Raw genomic sequence first — 15,254 nt, 5'->3', positions numbered from 1 at the left:
TGATTTGCACATTGAAGACCATGTACTTTTGAGTGCATTTCCCCCTTATTTTACAAAACATTTGAGGCAATCTATCAAATCATCAAACACAAAATATGCCCTTCAATATTCCAAAGTCAAAGCAGGGGGGGGGGGGGAAGAACCACAGTTCCAAAGCCATTCAACTGATGTAAGGTCACTTCTACCAATTACTGACACTCACTCAGTTAAAGTATAGACTACTTTGGACCTTGTTTTCCCCTTCTTAAACCCTATATATCCCACATGAAACTTGAGCATGTGCTTTCAAAGGTTTAGGTTGCATTAGTTGTTACCATTAGTAACAAGTTTTTTTCTCTTCAAAACATTAAACACTGTTTCTATTCCAACTAGGCACTTGCCCAGGGTGATTATCAAAGCAAACTGCTTGCCAGGGCTATAGTTCAGTGATAAACAAGTCAGCCTGGATGGATGAACAGCTAACATTTTGAAACATTTTAGCAACAAAGGAGGAAAAAAGCTATTTTGGAGTAGATTACCATGTATGATGGCAGAGAAGTCAGCCAAGAAACAGCACCCTTTGAAGATGCTAATGGAAAATATGAGAACTAATTATATTGCTACCTGGCTATACTTTAACAGAATAAAAACTAAATAAATGGCTGTTGCAATGTTAGTCATGTAAGTAAGTGTGTCTCTTACAACCAAGATGAGTAATCTTTGCCAGCCCATTCCCCAGTTTTGCCCTAAACTTCCATTAGCCTACTCAGCATGGTCAAAGGTAAAGGATTGTGGACACTGGAGACCTGTCAAAATCTCAGGAGGCACAAAAGTTCCTGATCCCTGCCTTACAGTAAAAACAAGAGAGAAAATTTATTTCTAAATAATATAAGGACCTGAAAGCAATACATGATACTTAATCCAAAGATGTCACTCAAGAGAGAGTGGGGGTATCGACTCAAAGCTATGGCTTTATTTCAGTAAGACATGAAGATTGACCTCAAAGGGGCGGGATATAAATAATTTATTATTATTATTATTATTATTATTATTAATAATAATAATAATCTAATATATTTATTTTAGTCATTTATATAGTATACAGAATTGTCCTGTATTCATAGGACTCATTCTCCCCAACCTCTTAACTTCAAAAATAAATCCTCCAAAATGATGTTCAGATTTTCATTCACTTAGAAATTTTGCAGAAGAGAAGCTGTGATAGCCTGCAACACACCTGCAAAGCCCACAAGGTGTCATAATAGCTTGTTGAACTTCTAGTGTGACAATTGGGATGTATCCTGTTTTACCATACTGCCATCTATTCAAGCATGCAAGGCAGGTTTCAGAGATTCAAATGTCTGAACCAGAAATTCCAGATCCCCAATGCCATAAATAAAAGATGTATCAAGGCAAAACTAATGAATGACCCAGCATTTTCTTGGGATTTTATTTTAATCTATGTAACCAAAGAATGAAAGTGAAGATACATGTATGGTGCAAAATATTAATTGTGTAAGAGCATAACAAGCCCACCCCCCACACACAAAAAATGACCTACCATCTATGCTCCATTCATGTATTAAGAATCAAATGTTTGCCTCTAAGAGTGCGCGCGCGCACACACACACACACACTCAAAATCATCTCATCTTCTTATGAACGATTCAGCAATACATCAAAAAATTATATTCAGTTATTCCTGTTCTCCTGGGGTTCTGCTACAGAGTGGAGTATGCTCCACTTTTAAGATGCCTAACCAAACCTTGTTGCATATACATTATAGAATTATACTTTAAACAGAATTTTAGTGTAGCATATCAGAATTCTGATAGACTTGTACTACAATTAATAAACCATTCAGGCGTCCTTTAAAAATCAACCACTGCTCCAGAGAAAATTGGGGGGAAAGGGAGGTTGGCACGAAGGACTATGTTTTCTCAACTCTTCACAATCGATTTTAAAATGTTTCTGTCATTCTAGTAAAAAAGATTACTTAATCTACTGAAAGAAGAGAAGATAACATCAATTTTTTGAAAGTAAAATATTGCTCATACAACCAGTATTCACTCTATTCAGTTAGAATGGAGAATCAGAGAAGCCAAGACTACGGGACAAAGGCCCCCCCAGCTTGCTCACTTGCTAGCACTCACCTGCAAGACATAATCCACAAAACAGTATTGTTATTAGGCCAACCAAAAATGCACAAAATACATCATGCAAGCTTTCAAGGTACTACTGGCTTCTTCATTAGGCAAAGGTGTTAAAAGTCATACAGGAGGAGGAAAAAATGACAGTGTTAGAGTGATAGGCCTATGTTTTGTCCAGGTGTTGTTTTTATTGTTGTCAATTAAGATGGTCTGGAGGGGTATCATTGCAGGTGGAGGTCATGCACTTCTTTGGCCATGTGGTCACTGGGAGAGAAAGAGTTGTAAAATCCTTGTTTCAGCCTCCAATTCTTCCATATGTAAAACAGAAACCAAAACTACTTCAAGGAAATACTTTTCAAATAGGATTCGTGAAAAACATGTTGTAAAAAGACTTCATATTAACCAATAACAATCTGATTTATTGTGGGGAGGGGAATTCTATAACCTTACTTCTAGAAAGAAGCTGAAATTATTCTATCACATGTTTTTGCAGGAGTTTGCAATTGCTGAGGCTGAGAAAGTGTGACTAGCCCAAGGTCACACAGTGGGTTTTTATGCTCAAGCAGGAAATCAAAACCCTGACCTCTAAAGTTGTAGTCCAACACTCAAACCACTACACCACGCTGGATCTTGGGAGTAATTGGACCTTATTCTAAGTAGACATATCTAGGGCTATCTGACTCCAACTTCAGGAATATTTATGTGGGAACAAGCAACAAAGACTTGGAAGGGCAACTATGAAGCAGCTGAGGTATAGAGATATATAATATAATACTGAAGTTAGGATTATATATGCCATCGCAATTTCAGTTTCTAATTGGAAATTTCCAGTGCTTGCTGAATAATTTAAAACCAAAATTTATCAGACTTAGCAGGGAGACTGAGAGCCGATTGGAAAGGAAAACAGTTTATTTTGCTGCTGCATTCCCAGAGGAAATAAATCCAATTTACTGGGACCCCGATTCCAAAGTGAACCAAGCTTTTATAGTACTCTGAACAAAGAAAACTTCATTGGTTACCTTTGAATTAAACATTTAAACCACTGTATATTCATTGGATGCTCTAACATTACCCCTAACATATGTCTCTATCCCTTCAATCAAACTATTATCTATGTGTTTTGCGTTCACTGTCTCCAACTGTCCTGTATTGTTTTGAATAATAGCTTAAAGCAAGAACCAATTCAGGGCCATTGCATTCTAAATCCAAGGATTTGACATGACCTGAAATAGCAACCTTTGCTCTCAATACATTTCAGCACTATAATTTTCAACTCCTATACAAGTGGAATTCCAATTCAAATCTAGCCTCTGCAGTTGTGAAAGTTGGACAGATAAGCTGATAGGGAAAAAATGAACTCATTTGAAATTGGTGCTGGATAAGAATTCTACGGCTACTGTGGACTGCTAAAAGACAAAGAAATGCATCCTACAACAAATAAAGGCTGAACTCTCCCTAGAAGCCAAGATGATGAAAGTGAGACTGTTGTGCTTTGGCCATACCATGAGAAAACATGACTCACTGGAAAAGACAGAAATGCTTTGTAAGGTAGAAGGCAGTAGAAAGAGGGGAAGACCTCCTTCCAGATGGATAGACTCAATCAAGGAAGCCACAACCCCGAGTCTGCAAGACCTGATCAGGACTACTGACGACAGGGTGACTTGACTTGATAGGAGTTAATAACTATAACATCTAGATAATATGCAGTTTGTTTTTGAGTAACATGCATAGGCGCCCTGTAAGAGATACTTATTCAGATTTATATCAGAAAAACAAGCATTTTGCAAACATACAACATTGTTGAAATGAAAACCAAATTCATATTTGAATGCATAAGAAGTGGCAGAAGCATTTTAAAAATGCCAAAGCACTGAAAAGTAAATGACAGCCTAAAAACCCTTTAGATTGTTGTCGAAGGCAACACTGCTGCAGAAACGTGTTTCTTTGCAGCATATAATAGCACCCTATAAATAGAAAAAAAATCTATTTATGGAAGGAGTAAAGCTGTAGCTCCATTCTGGAATGGAAACACGAATATAATGATTGCTTTAATGCAGAACTCTCAACAGCACATTAAAAATACAACAATTACAAAAAGCTGTAAGCAAAACAGCTATATAAAATAACTAGGAAACAAAGTATCTTCTACATTATCAGATTCACATTATACTAAATGCCACCATAATTTGTGACATGCCAAATTGAATATAGCCCACTAGCTAATACTACAGCTTGCCTGCCAAAAATTGAAAATCCCTGTTTTCGCACTCCCAGATGTTAAATAGAGAAGGTTTATCAAACTCTAGTGGATTGTGAAACTTGGCCAGTAAAGCAGTTTTTAGGCACACCAGATGCAGTGTGTGTGTGTGTGTGTGTGTGTGTGTGTGTGTTATTGATGAGAAGTTGTGTGATAACAATGCAGACCATGTGGACTTCACTAAAGTAGTTTTGGTGGGCAATGTTGAAACTAAGTACATATACCACCATAAACACTCCAAGAAGAAAATAAACATACACCGTATTTATGTGTATAGGCTGAAATAAGGCATATCAATTGCAAATGCACCTATTAGTTCAAAATATTATCAGGATGTGACACAACACTTTCACACACATAATTTCAAAGTATTTCAAGTGACATCTGAAAAATAATTTTGGTAGCCTTCTGATGCAATCTGTAAGAATCCTACAGACACAGTAAACACAAGAAGCAACTCTTATTATTTTGATAACAAACTGACAAATATATATATTGGGAAGATGCAACTTTCTAGAAGATTTTTTCCTGTATGTCTACAAGCAATATTTTTCAAAAACCCAAAATGCAATAAAAAAAGTACTTGTGTTCACAGAGGGAGCAAGGATACACAGATCTTAGAAAACCAGCAACCAATGTCACAACTATTCCCCTTTAGTCTTTGTGATGCTGAAGCAAATTTAATTCTAGCTCCAAATGTTTCAAGCAAGTAGTCTTACTATGATGAGTAACTAACAGGCATCAAACTGTTTCTTGTTTAAAACTGTACAATCAAATATCTGGCAGCTTGTTGACAATCTCTTTCATGGTAGAGTTTATCATAACGATACTCATTATAATAACTTCTGTTTTCACAATTACAAAAAAAACCCCCACATTTATAAAGGGAGAATCTTGACTGCAAAGATGCTGATCATCTACTTTTTTTTCTCTGTGGCATAATAGTTTGTATTACATGATTTGTCCTCTCATGTTCTGCAAGATGGGCATGGTATTAAATTCTCTTTCGCTGCCAACAACTCTGCTTTTCAAACAACTTAAATCATGAACAGGATCCCAAGAGTACACCATAATTTGTTTCAAAGTGAGCCCCTGGATTCCTCCTTTACCTCCTGATGTAATTTAGTGGAATAACTAAATTCCATATAACAAGCCTCTCCCCAGCCACTTTCAAAATCCCTCAAATGAAATAGTTTACCTATCTGCTCATATATTTCAGCCTTTTACTCCATCAATCTTTTACATGTCTGGCCAACTACAATTTATTTGTGACTCGTTTTATTAAACACAGGTTCTAATCCTATGCACATAACTTTGGGATTCTAACTAAAAACAGTAATTCTTTGCCATAGTCTTTCACAACCACACAACTGCATCCCACAACTTTGTGGGGTTTTCCTTCTCTGTCGATCTTGCAGAGACCTACCCACTCACCCAGCTTCTTGTTGCCTTCACGACAAGCAGGGATAAGATTTGGCTACCAAGCACCCTACCTGGTGGATCCTGTACAGAGATCAGCTGCATTGAGTTGAGTAAACATCACAGTTTTAGATGTATTACTGTTGTTGTCCTATTCAATTCAATTGAACTCCAAGTAGTCTATCTAACACAGGAGCAGGAAATATGTAGCCCTCCAGAGCATGCTGTTGAACTGTAACTAGGTTACAATTCATAGCTATGTTAGACTGGAAAAATCAATATGCAAAGGAATCTTTTGAGACTAACTTGTAGCCTAAGTTTTCATAGACTTGGTCTATTCCCTCAGATGCATGGAGTCCACTGGTGGAAGTAGACCAAGTCTATGAAAGCTTATGGTACAACTTCTCTTGCGCAGATGGTCTCAACGGTGCTACAAGATCCCATTGCATACAACTGCCAGCATTACACAAAATTGCTGATGCTGGCTAAGGCTGCTGAGAGCTACAATCCAGCAACAAGTGGAGGTACCCACAACTCTCTGACCTACAGGTTATAGCAGCTCTCTGGAAAGTTACTTTTATGAGTTACCATCTCCAGAACTGTAGTGGTCATGATGGCTAGGGACTTCTGAAGGTCATTATCCAAAAAGCAACTTTTCCATGTTCTGACTAGTTGCCTGAGTCTATGGCCCGAGACAGATGGGCTGAAGGGGGCGTGGTGGCAGTGATACTAGGGTTCCAGACTGCGCAGCAACCACACGGTTCAAAACCCTAGTATGTAATGGCAGCAGTCTGATGGCGGTGTCCCATCCGCACGACTGCTGCCATTTGGACATAATGGATGCATAGCATCCGCATGTCATGCCGCATCCATTATGTCACGAGTGTGCAATTGGCACACTTGCAACGTAAGCCGGGCGCCAGTAAAAGAACCCGGAAAAACTGGGTTATTTTAAGTCCATAGGGACGTTGTGTGGTCTAGCGGCTGTGTCCCTCTGGAGTTAAAATGGGTGCCTGCAGACCACCGTTTTTGGGTGGTCTGTAGCAGGCCTATAAATGGCAATTACTGCAACTATAATTCATCATCCTTTAATGGCATGGCACAGCACAGCCCTCTTTAAGCCTCCTATTGCAACCTTGTGTAACATGTACAGAACATGCCATATGTGTACATAGGGAAGGGGACCCATGGTCTCCATAAGTATACTTTGAAACAGGCAAAAAAAAAATCAATCCTGGGGGGGGGGGGGGGGGGGGGGGGGCTGAGGGAAAAAAGAAATCTATGGCCCCATACAGACAGGCCAAAATAAAGCTGCTTCGGGTCACTTTGGAGGTATGCTGTTAAAATGATGCATGCGTCCTAAGAGTCCAGAAGTTGCACCAAAGCTGCACTCCAGTCCTTAGTACTGGATCGAGGCTTTGGCGCGGCTTCTGGATTCTTAGTACGCATGCATCATTTAAACAGAATACCTCCAAAGTGACCCGAAGCAGCTTTATTTTGGCCTGTCTGTATGGGGCCTAAGTTCTGTCTACCCTACAGAAATAATGCCATTTGACACCATTTTAACTGCCATGGCTCTTGCTATGGAATCCTGGGATTTGTGGATTGGGCTTGTGTGTGTGTGTTGTGTGTCTTCAACATATTTCCAACTTGTGGTGACCATAAGGCAAAGTTATCATGGGGTTTTCTTGGCAAGGTGTGTTCAGATGGAGTTTGCCTTCCTCTGAGGCTGAGAGAGTATGACTTGTCCAACGTCACTCAGTGGGTTTCGTGGCCCAGCGGAGATTCGAACCCTGGTCTCCAGTGTCACGGTCCAACGCTGAAACCACCCCATCACCATGCTGGCTTTCATCGAGTTTTAGAGAAGATCCACTGAAATCAATGGTGCTTCAAAGAGTATTCAAAGTATTCAAAGGAATCTTGCAGCACCTTTGAGACCGAGGTCCCAAACACAATGCAGAAATAACCCAGTTTGAGACTGCTTTAACTGCCCTGGCTCAGTGCTAGGGAATCCTGGGAACTGTAGTTTATTGTGGAACCAGAGCACTCTGACAGAGAAAGGCTAAATGCCTCACAAAACTACAGTCCCCAGAATTCCCTCGCATTGAGCCAAGGCAGTTAAAGCAGTCTCAAACTGGTTTATTCCTGCAGTGTGTGTGTGTGGGACCCTGAAAGAAAGAAGTTGTAGCATAAATCACACCACAGTGGCTCTCAAATATATATATATATATATATATATATATATATATAACTAAACTATATACTGTGTCAAATTTCCTGGAAGAACACAGGAAAACAAATAATGATAATAATAATAACTACAAATCCCAGAATATGAACCAGGAGTCAAAGTGCATTATTTCTGCAATGAGGATGCAACAAGAACATCATATATATATATATATATATGCACACACAGATGTATTATTCTACCCCCCTTCCCTCAAAAGAGGAAGTAAAGACGTGTCCTGTGTGTGTTTGCTTTTGGGAGGCACGTGGCGCCTGGGCTTCGGGGGCTGGCAAATAGGAAGGAGAAGAGGCAACAGTGGACCACCCCTGCCCTCTTCTCCTGCTACGAATGCACCCAGCAGCAGCAGCAGCAGCAGCAACGAGAACAGCGGCACGCGCACGCGTCCCCTGCAAAGAAGGGCTCGCGCCACCGTCTCGCGCGCAGCTGACAAGAGGACAAAGGAAGGGAGGGTGCTTGCGTGCGCGCGCTCGCGCTACCCACCCAGGAGCAGGCCGTCCATGTCGAAGATGAGGTGAGTGACGGGTAGCAGCGACGCTGGAGAAGAGGAGGCGGCCATTGCGCAGCAGCAGCAGCAGCGATCCACCAAGCGCCGCGCATGCGCATTACCTCTCTTCCACCTTTCCCGTTCGAAGTGGTTCAGACTTTAAGCCTTTAATTTTAGAGCAGCCTCCGTCCTTACGCATGCGCTGTGGATTTTTTTTAACTTGACAAAGGGAGGAGGATTGGTCTACTGCGCACGCGCGCAGCCAGGATTTAAAAGGAGTGTAATAACAGTAGGGAGAGCCAGTGGTTTGAGAGTTGGATTAGGACTCAGCTAAGCCCACTGGGCAAACCACACACTCTCCCAGCCTCAGGTGAAGGCACTGGCAAACTTCCCCTGAACAGATCTGGCCACGAAAGCCCCATGATAGTGTTTGCCTTGAGACAGGTTTGCCCTTGCCTTCCCCTGAGGAGGCTGAGAGAGTGTGACTACTTGCCCAAGGTCATGCAGTGGGTTTCCATGGCTGAAGTGGGACTCAAACCCTGGTCTCCAGAGTCAGAGCCCAACATTCAAACCACAGTCCCACACTGCCTCTTAGGGAGCCACCATAAGTTGGAAACAACTTGAAGGAACCCACATGCACATGACTTTTTAAAAAGATAGCCCTGTTAGCCTGCAGAATCAGTACGTAGAGAGATCTTGTGGCTCCTTTGAGGCTAACAGAAAGAAAGATGTTGGCAGCATGACCTTTTGTAGACTAAAGTCTACGTCCTGAGACTTGAGTTTCCAAAAGCTCATGCTACCCACTTCTTTCTTTCAGTTAGTCTCAAAGGTGCTGCACAATCTCTCTACATGATTTTCTAGCATCTTTTGCTTGATCAAGAAGCAAGTGGAGCTCCAAAAGCTTGTGGGAGCATCCCTGCTTCTCCTGAGTAAAGGCTGGGCTGAAGAGGAGGCTTGTGGGTGGCAGTCTTACTCCTTTCTCTGTGGCCTGACCTCTACTCACAAGTAAGGCTGGGCTGTTGTCATTTCAGGCTTACTTAACTTCCTCCTGTGGATACCAAAATGTGTGGATGCTCAAGTCCCATTAAATACAATGTCATAGTAAAATGGGGTCCCTTATGTAAAATGGCAAGATCAAGGTTTGCCTTTGTGAATTAATGCTTGTACTAGACTAAGACTCAGAAGGCCAAGTATGAAGGAACTTGCTCAGATCTGCAAGTATACAGATATATCACTGAATACCAAAGTCAGGATTGTCCATACCAATGTATTTCTAATTTCTGAATATGGTTGCAAAAGCTGGACAGTGAAGAAAGCTTACAGGAAGAGAATGGACTAATTTGGCATGTGCTGGAGGAGGGATGCTGTATGGAAGTCAAACAGAGGCTGTCACACTTTGGCCATATCATGGGCTGCCCATGACTTATTAGAAAATACACTAATGGTTGGTAAAGTGGGAGGCAGTATGAGAAGATGAAAAGCACATTGCATGCGATAGACATGGGCTGCATCCTCAAGGCAGAAATAATCCAGTTTGGCAGCCAAAGTGGTGTCAAACGGGGTTATTTCTGCAATGCAGATGCAGCCTCAGTCAGGGAAATTACAGCCCTGACTTTGATGACTAGGTGTCTTAGAGGCCTCTTTCTTATTCATAAGGTTGCCATAAATTGAAACCACTTTGATAGCAATTAACAACAACAAATTCTTTGTGCTTCCCTTCTTTGGAAGGATAAATGTTTTTAAATATGTCTATCCTTTTCTGAAAGAATGCTACCTGTACAAAACATATTCTTGGCAAACTCTGGCCAGCCATCGCTTCAAGCAGTGATTTCTTAGGGAAAAAATAATAAATAAGTGAGATTAAATTGGTTTCCACTAGATGAGGTTGACGGGTTTGGCTGTGTGGGGCTTTCCCCCAGAAGGCATTAGATAATTAAATTAATAGGACTTCACAGTGTTAAGTACTGGTTGCTTTCTTTTCACGGAGGGCAGCTATACTGAAAGAGGTGTCTCTCGCAGGCAAAGCCAGCTGCCCAGCAAATGAATCCCAGGCCTGGAGATTAACCTCAAAGCAGATACATTTCAATTCCCTTATGGCCAAGCAATACCATCATTTAGCTTTCATTGCGACAATAAGTACCACCAGATAATGTGTTACAAATACAGCAAACTCTTCCATGGGATATAATGAAGCATGACCTGTTTGAATAGCAGTTGCAGAAGCATTCTATGTAGGCAGAGGAATGGAGTGACACCTAATGAGGCGACGGCTAATGAGGCATAGCCCTCTACCTGTTGTGTGTTCAGTGAGAGAGATGGACATGGGCTACAGAAATGCCTTCTTGTAGTTAGTCAGAACTGGCAGGTCCTACTGAACATCTGACTATTCATTTAGATTTAGGGTTTTTTTTTATTGTGAAGCATTAGAAGAATAACATCTTAAGCATTTTATTTAATTCCCTCATCTTGAATACATACTAAAATTAGCCAAGCACAAAATGCAGCATCAATCCCAGTTATAACAGACACATTGAAATGTATGTAACTTGTTAGTTTCAAGTTATTAAAAACACATTGATTTCAATGGGTCTTCTCTACTTGGGGACCAGCATTGGATTTAGTTAACAGAAAGATTGATCATGTGCATTTTTACTTTGAAGTAAATCCTACTTACTGCAATGTACACAAAACAGCTGTCTTGTGTGTGTGTTTTAATTAATCCACTTTTTACTTAAAATAAGCACTAAAATCAGTGCTTGGAGGGAAATATGAGTAATTCAGATGACAATTCAATAAATTAATCAAAACAATGATAGACAATAGCGGGTTGGGGAAGTGGTGACAACTGTAACATAAAGCCATCCAGAGTGTCCAAATGCTTAACTGAATCAAATGTGGTATTATTTTGTCACTGGCCTAAATTCTGTTGTCCTGAAAACAGTAAACCCAGCAAATCAATGAGATTTAACTACCTCTTGACTTACCATTAAACAATTGATTGAATGGATCTATTCTAGCAGAGACTAACCAAGAGGATGCTAGCTCTAGTGTGTAATGTAATAAGATTTCACCATAATGTACATTCCAAAAATTGTAAAGTGATAAATAGAAAAAATATTAGTATAACCACAATTGTGGTTTCTGTGCATTTCCCTTTGAGGGCCTAATCCCTTCAAGTAATCAAATATCTATATTTTTAGAGTCCCACAAAGTTAGAGATTAAAGTAATGGAAAAACCTAACTCACCTCCTGTAGGGAACTAGCTGCCCATGCAATTGCTTCAACATTAGAGTCACATATCTTTATTCTGGGTATAGTTTCTAAACATTTCTCAATAGCAGCTCACTGCAGAGCATGCTGCATTAAACAAGTTTTGCCAAAATGAGTATGGGAGTGATGTAGTATAATTCCTTTGAACAGCATGTATATATTCACAGGCTGACAACTATAAGGGCTTGTCCAGTTACAATTGGCTGTCCATATCAATGGATTTTTTTTATCCATGGATTGAAAGTATTCCAAAAAATATCAATCCCAAAAAGGAAACCTTGATTTTGCCATTTTACATCAGGGACACTATGTCATTGTGTTTTAATTTTTCTTGAGCATCTACAGATTTTGAGAGCCACATTCTGGAACCAAACTCCAGCAGATACCACAGGCCCACTGTATAACCTTTAAAAATAACAAAGCACCCTTTGAAACCACTGTAGTTTTTCAGAAAGAAAGAGTACTGCTTGCACTTTCAGAACCAAATTGCCCCACCTGCATTCCCAACAGTGATTTTATTATTGATTTGCCAATCCTACCCAATAGCATTATATAAAGAACCTGAAAAAGTGTGCCCCAGACAGTTTAGCCTAAGAAAAATGACTGCAGTGCAGAGCAATGTAATTTTCTTCACCATATCTGTTGCTTTTCTTTGTTTTATTATTTCATTTTTATACTGTTTTTCTTCCAGAAAGGGACCCAAGGCGACTAACAAATAAAAACATTATCCTGTTATCTCTTAGATTGTACGCCATAGGCAGGCTTTCTCTTATATACTTATTGTTTTATGTACAGCGCTGTGCAAATCTACAGCACTATATAAATAAAGAATGATAATAATAATAATAATAATAATAATAACAACAACATTTTAAAGACTTTACAATAAAAGTTTTAAAAACAATTAAAAATATCAAATAAAATCAGTACTAAATTATATAGACTAAAAAACTACAGTATACACTCCATATAACAAGCATCCCATATAAAAGCTATCCCATGAATATATATTGAAAGGCAACCTTAATAAAACTGTTTTTGCTTGCCTACAAAAGGACAGCAGGGAGGGGGGCAGTCTATATATCTAAATGTTATTTTATATGAATATTATGTTACTGTAACATATCAAAATGTTATTAGGATAACATTTTGGAAATTTTATTGTGTAAATTATAGATTTAATGGTTTGAATTATATTAGTACACAGCTATTTTTGGAGCATCAAAGAAGTATGTGAATTTGGAGCATCAAGGATGTATGAAGGCAAATTTAAAAATACGGTCTGCCAGTAAACAAATCTCATTAATTCTCAGGCCTGCAATTCCTGAATTACCAGGTATAACCTGACTGGCTGAAAATGCATAGCTTTCTGTTGATCACATATACAGTGCCCCCCCCCCACACACATAAAGCAAAATGTGCATATGCTCCAGCCCCATTATATCTAATGGGACTCGTGCTCACCCCATGGCCGTGCGCACCATTTGCGAGCCCCATTGGATATTATGGGGCTCGTGCTCGCTGTGCAACCATGCACGCACATTGCGCATTCTCCCATTTTCCAGGCGGCTGCAGCATAAACTAATAGCCACCTATAATGAGCCCGCGTATGACGTGGGCTCACTGTACATCTCTAGCAGCTAAGTATAATATTTTTTTTATGGTTTGGGTTTTTTAAATAAAAATACTTGTTCGTTCTAGAGCCTTAAAGTAGCTCCTATGGTTAGACATGTGACACGCACACCTAGGCTTGCCATTTCACGGCAGTGGGCAGGACTTTCCCGCCTCCTGGGGGGCGTGCCCCACCCCCCATTCCCAACTCAGGGCTCCCAGGGCTGCTGCCTCCCTTTCATACAGTGCTGAGCAGCGGCTGGAGCAGCAGCAGCGGCTGGAGCTAGCAGGGGGCGGGGTCTGCTGCTCTGCCCTGCCCCTATTGGCCAGCCCTCTCAAGGAGCCAACCCTCTGCTTCCTTATTTGGGCATGCTCCAACTCCAAGCAGGGAGGGCTTTGCACTCAGGCAAGCTGCTTTTAGTTCTTCCCCTCTTTCTCTTTCCACTCCTTCTCTTCTTGTTATTCCGTTTTTTTCTTCTCCTCTTCCTCCCCTCCTCTTCCTCCCCTCCTCTTCTTCACCTCCTCTTCCTCCTCTCCTTTTTCTTCCTTTCTTCCCTCTCCTCATCTCCTTTTTCTCTTTGTTCCTATTCTTCTTCTTTCTCCTCCTTTTCTTCTTTCTCCTTCCCCTTTTTTCTCCTCCTCCCCCTTCCTCCTCTGCTGTTGCTGTTATTGTTGTTGTTGTGTGCCCAACTTCTTTCTGACGTATGGCAACCCTGCCTGTAGTCCTCTTATTTACCCCCTCTCTCTAAGCCCCCGTCATCTTCTTCTCAGGGGTCCAGGGCTTCTCAAGGCTTTGCCCCCATTACAAAAGAAAAAAGACTTTGCAAGGGATCTGACCCATAAATCCTCCCTAAGTTGAGACATACCTGGGGAAAAAGAGGGGGTGAGGGGTTTTGGGGGGGGGGGTTGGAGGAGGCAAAGAAAAGGAGGAAGGGGGAATTGCTAAGAAGGCTTGGGAGTGGGAAATGTAGTTTGTAGTGGCAAAAGGGGGAGCCTGTGGTCTTTCAAATCTTATGCCTGCTTGAGAGTGGGACTTGTAGTTTGTAGTGGCAAGTGGGGGTGCCTGTGGTCTTTCAAATCCTATGCCTGCTTGGGAGTGGGACTTGTAGTTTGCAGTGGCAAAAGGGGGTGCCTGTGGTCTTTCAAATCCTATGCCTGCTTGGGAGTGGGACTTGTAGTTTGCAGTGGCAAAAGGGGTGCCTGTGGTCTTTCAAATCCTATGCCTGCTTGGAAGTGGGACATGTAGTTGTAGAATTGGGCGGGGGGGTATTTGGCGAGAAAGAGAAGTACATTTCTGCCATCTGTCTAGGAATAATGCCAAAATGTCCTCCATTTTGAGCAGTTGAAGAAACATGCATTTATATTAACATTTTAAAAAAATTATCAAATTTTTCATGTGTCCTCCATTTTTTAAAAAGTGTGTCCTACATTTGTCCTACATTTGTCTCGGTTTGGAGGTCCTGACTTATGGCAACCCTATGCACACCCAGAGTCCAGGAGCCAACTTTTGAACTTTTTCCTGAATCAAACAATATACAGCTGAAACAAGCTGTGACTTAGTTCATTGCTTCTGTTTGTCCTCCTGCTTCTTCTTCCTAACTGGAACACTATGTCTCTGCGAAGACGGACAGAAACTCTGAAGAGGCTGTGTAGACCCACACTTGTAGCATTTCCTCATAGCAAACACACTCTCTCCGCTGTTTGCCTCATTAGCCTTTTGAAGCTGAGCTGAAGAATTCCTGCTTGGAAACTGCCCGCTCTGTTCGGCGTTCCTTTCTTTTGGCTTCTTCCTTTAGCAGACGACCAGTAAGATAATGCAGTGTTAAGTCTTTC

General features: G+C 40.9%; 2 protein-coding genes across 5 annotated transcripts in view; one reads left to right on the top strand and one right to left on the bottom strand.

Moving 5' to 3' along the window:
* The window catches only part of LOC121925501 (pseudouridine 5'-phosphatase), an 86,552-nt gene extending 77,877 nt beyond the window's left edge, over nt 1-8,675 (bottom strand). Inside the window, exon 1 of the mRNA XM_042457725.1 lies at nt 8,537-8,675. Within this exon, the coding sequence (XP_042313659.1) occupies nt 8,537-8,612 (76 nt within the window). The 5' untranslated portion in view covers nt 8,613-8,675. The remainder of the gene's footprint in view (nt 1-8,536) is intronic.
* STS (steroid sulfatase) overlaps nt 8,386-15,254 on the top strand; it is a 211,094-nt gene continuing 204,225 nt past the window's right edge. For all 4 annotated transcript variants that reach the window (XM_042457724.1, XM_042457722.1, XM_042457721.1 and 1 more), the window contains exon 1: nt 8,386-8,567. The gene's annotated coding sequence lies outside the window, so the exon portion shown is untranslated. The remainder of the gene's footprint in view (nt 8,568-15,254) is intronic.

Source organism: Sceloporus undulatus, chromosome 3 (assembly GCF_019175285.1).
Source record: "Sceloporus undulatus isolate JIND9_A2432 ecotype Alabama chromosome 3, SceUnd_v1.1, whole genome shotgun sequence".
Lineage (NCBI taxonomy): Eukaryota > Metazoa > Chordata > Lepidosauria > Squamata > Phrynosomatidae > Sceloporus > Sceloporus undulatus.
The sequence above is the reverse complement of the archived record's forward strand: the minus strand, read 5'-3'. Positions and strand labels throughout refer to the sequence as shown.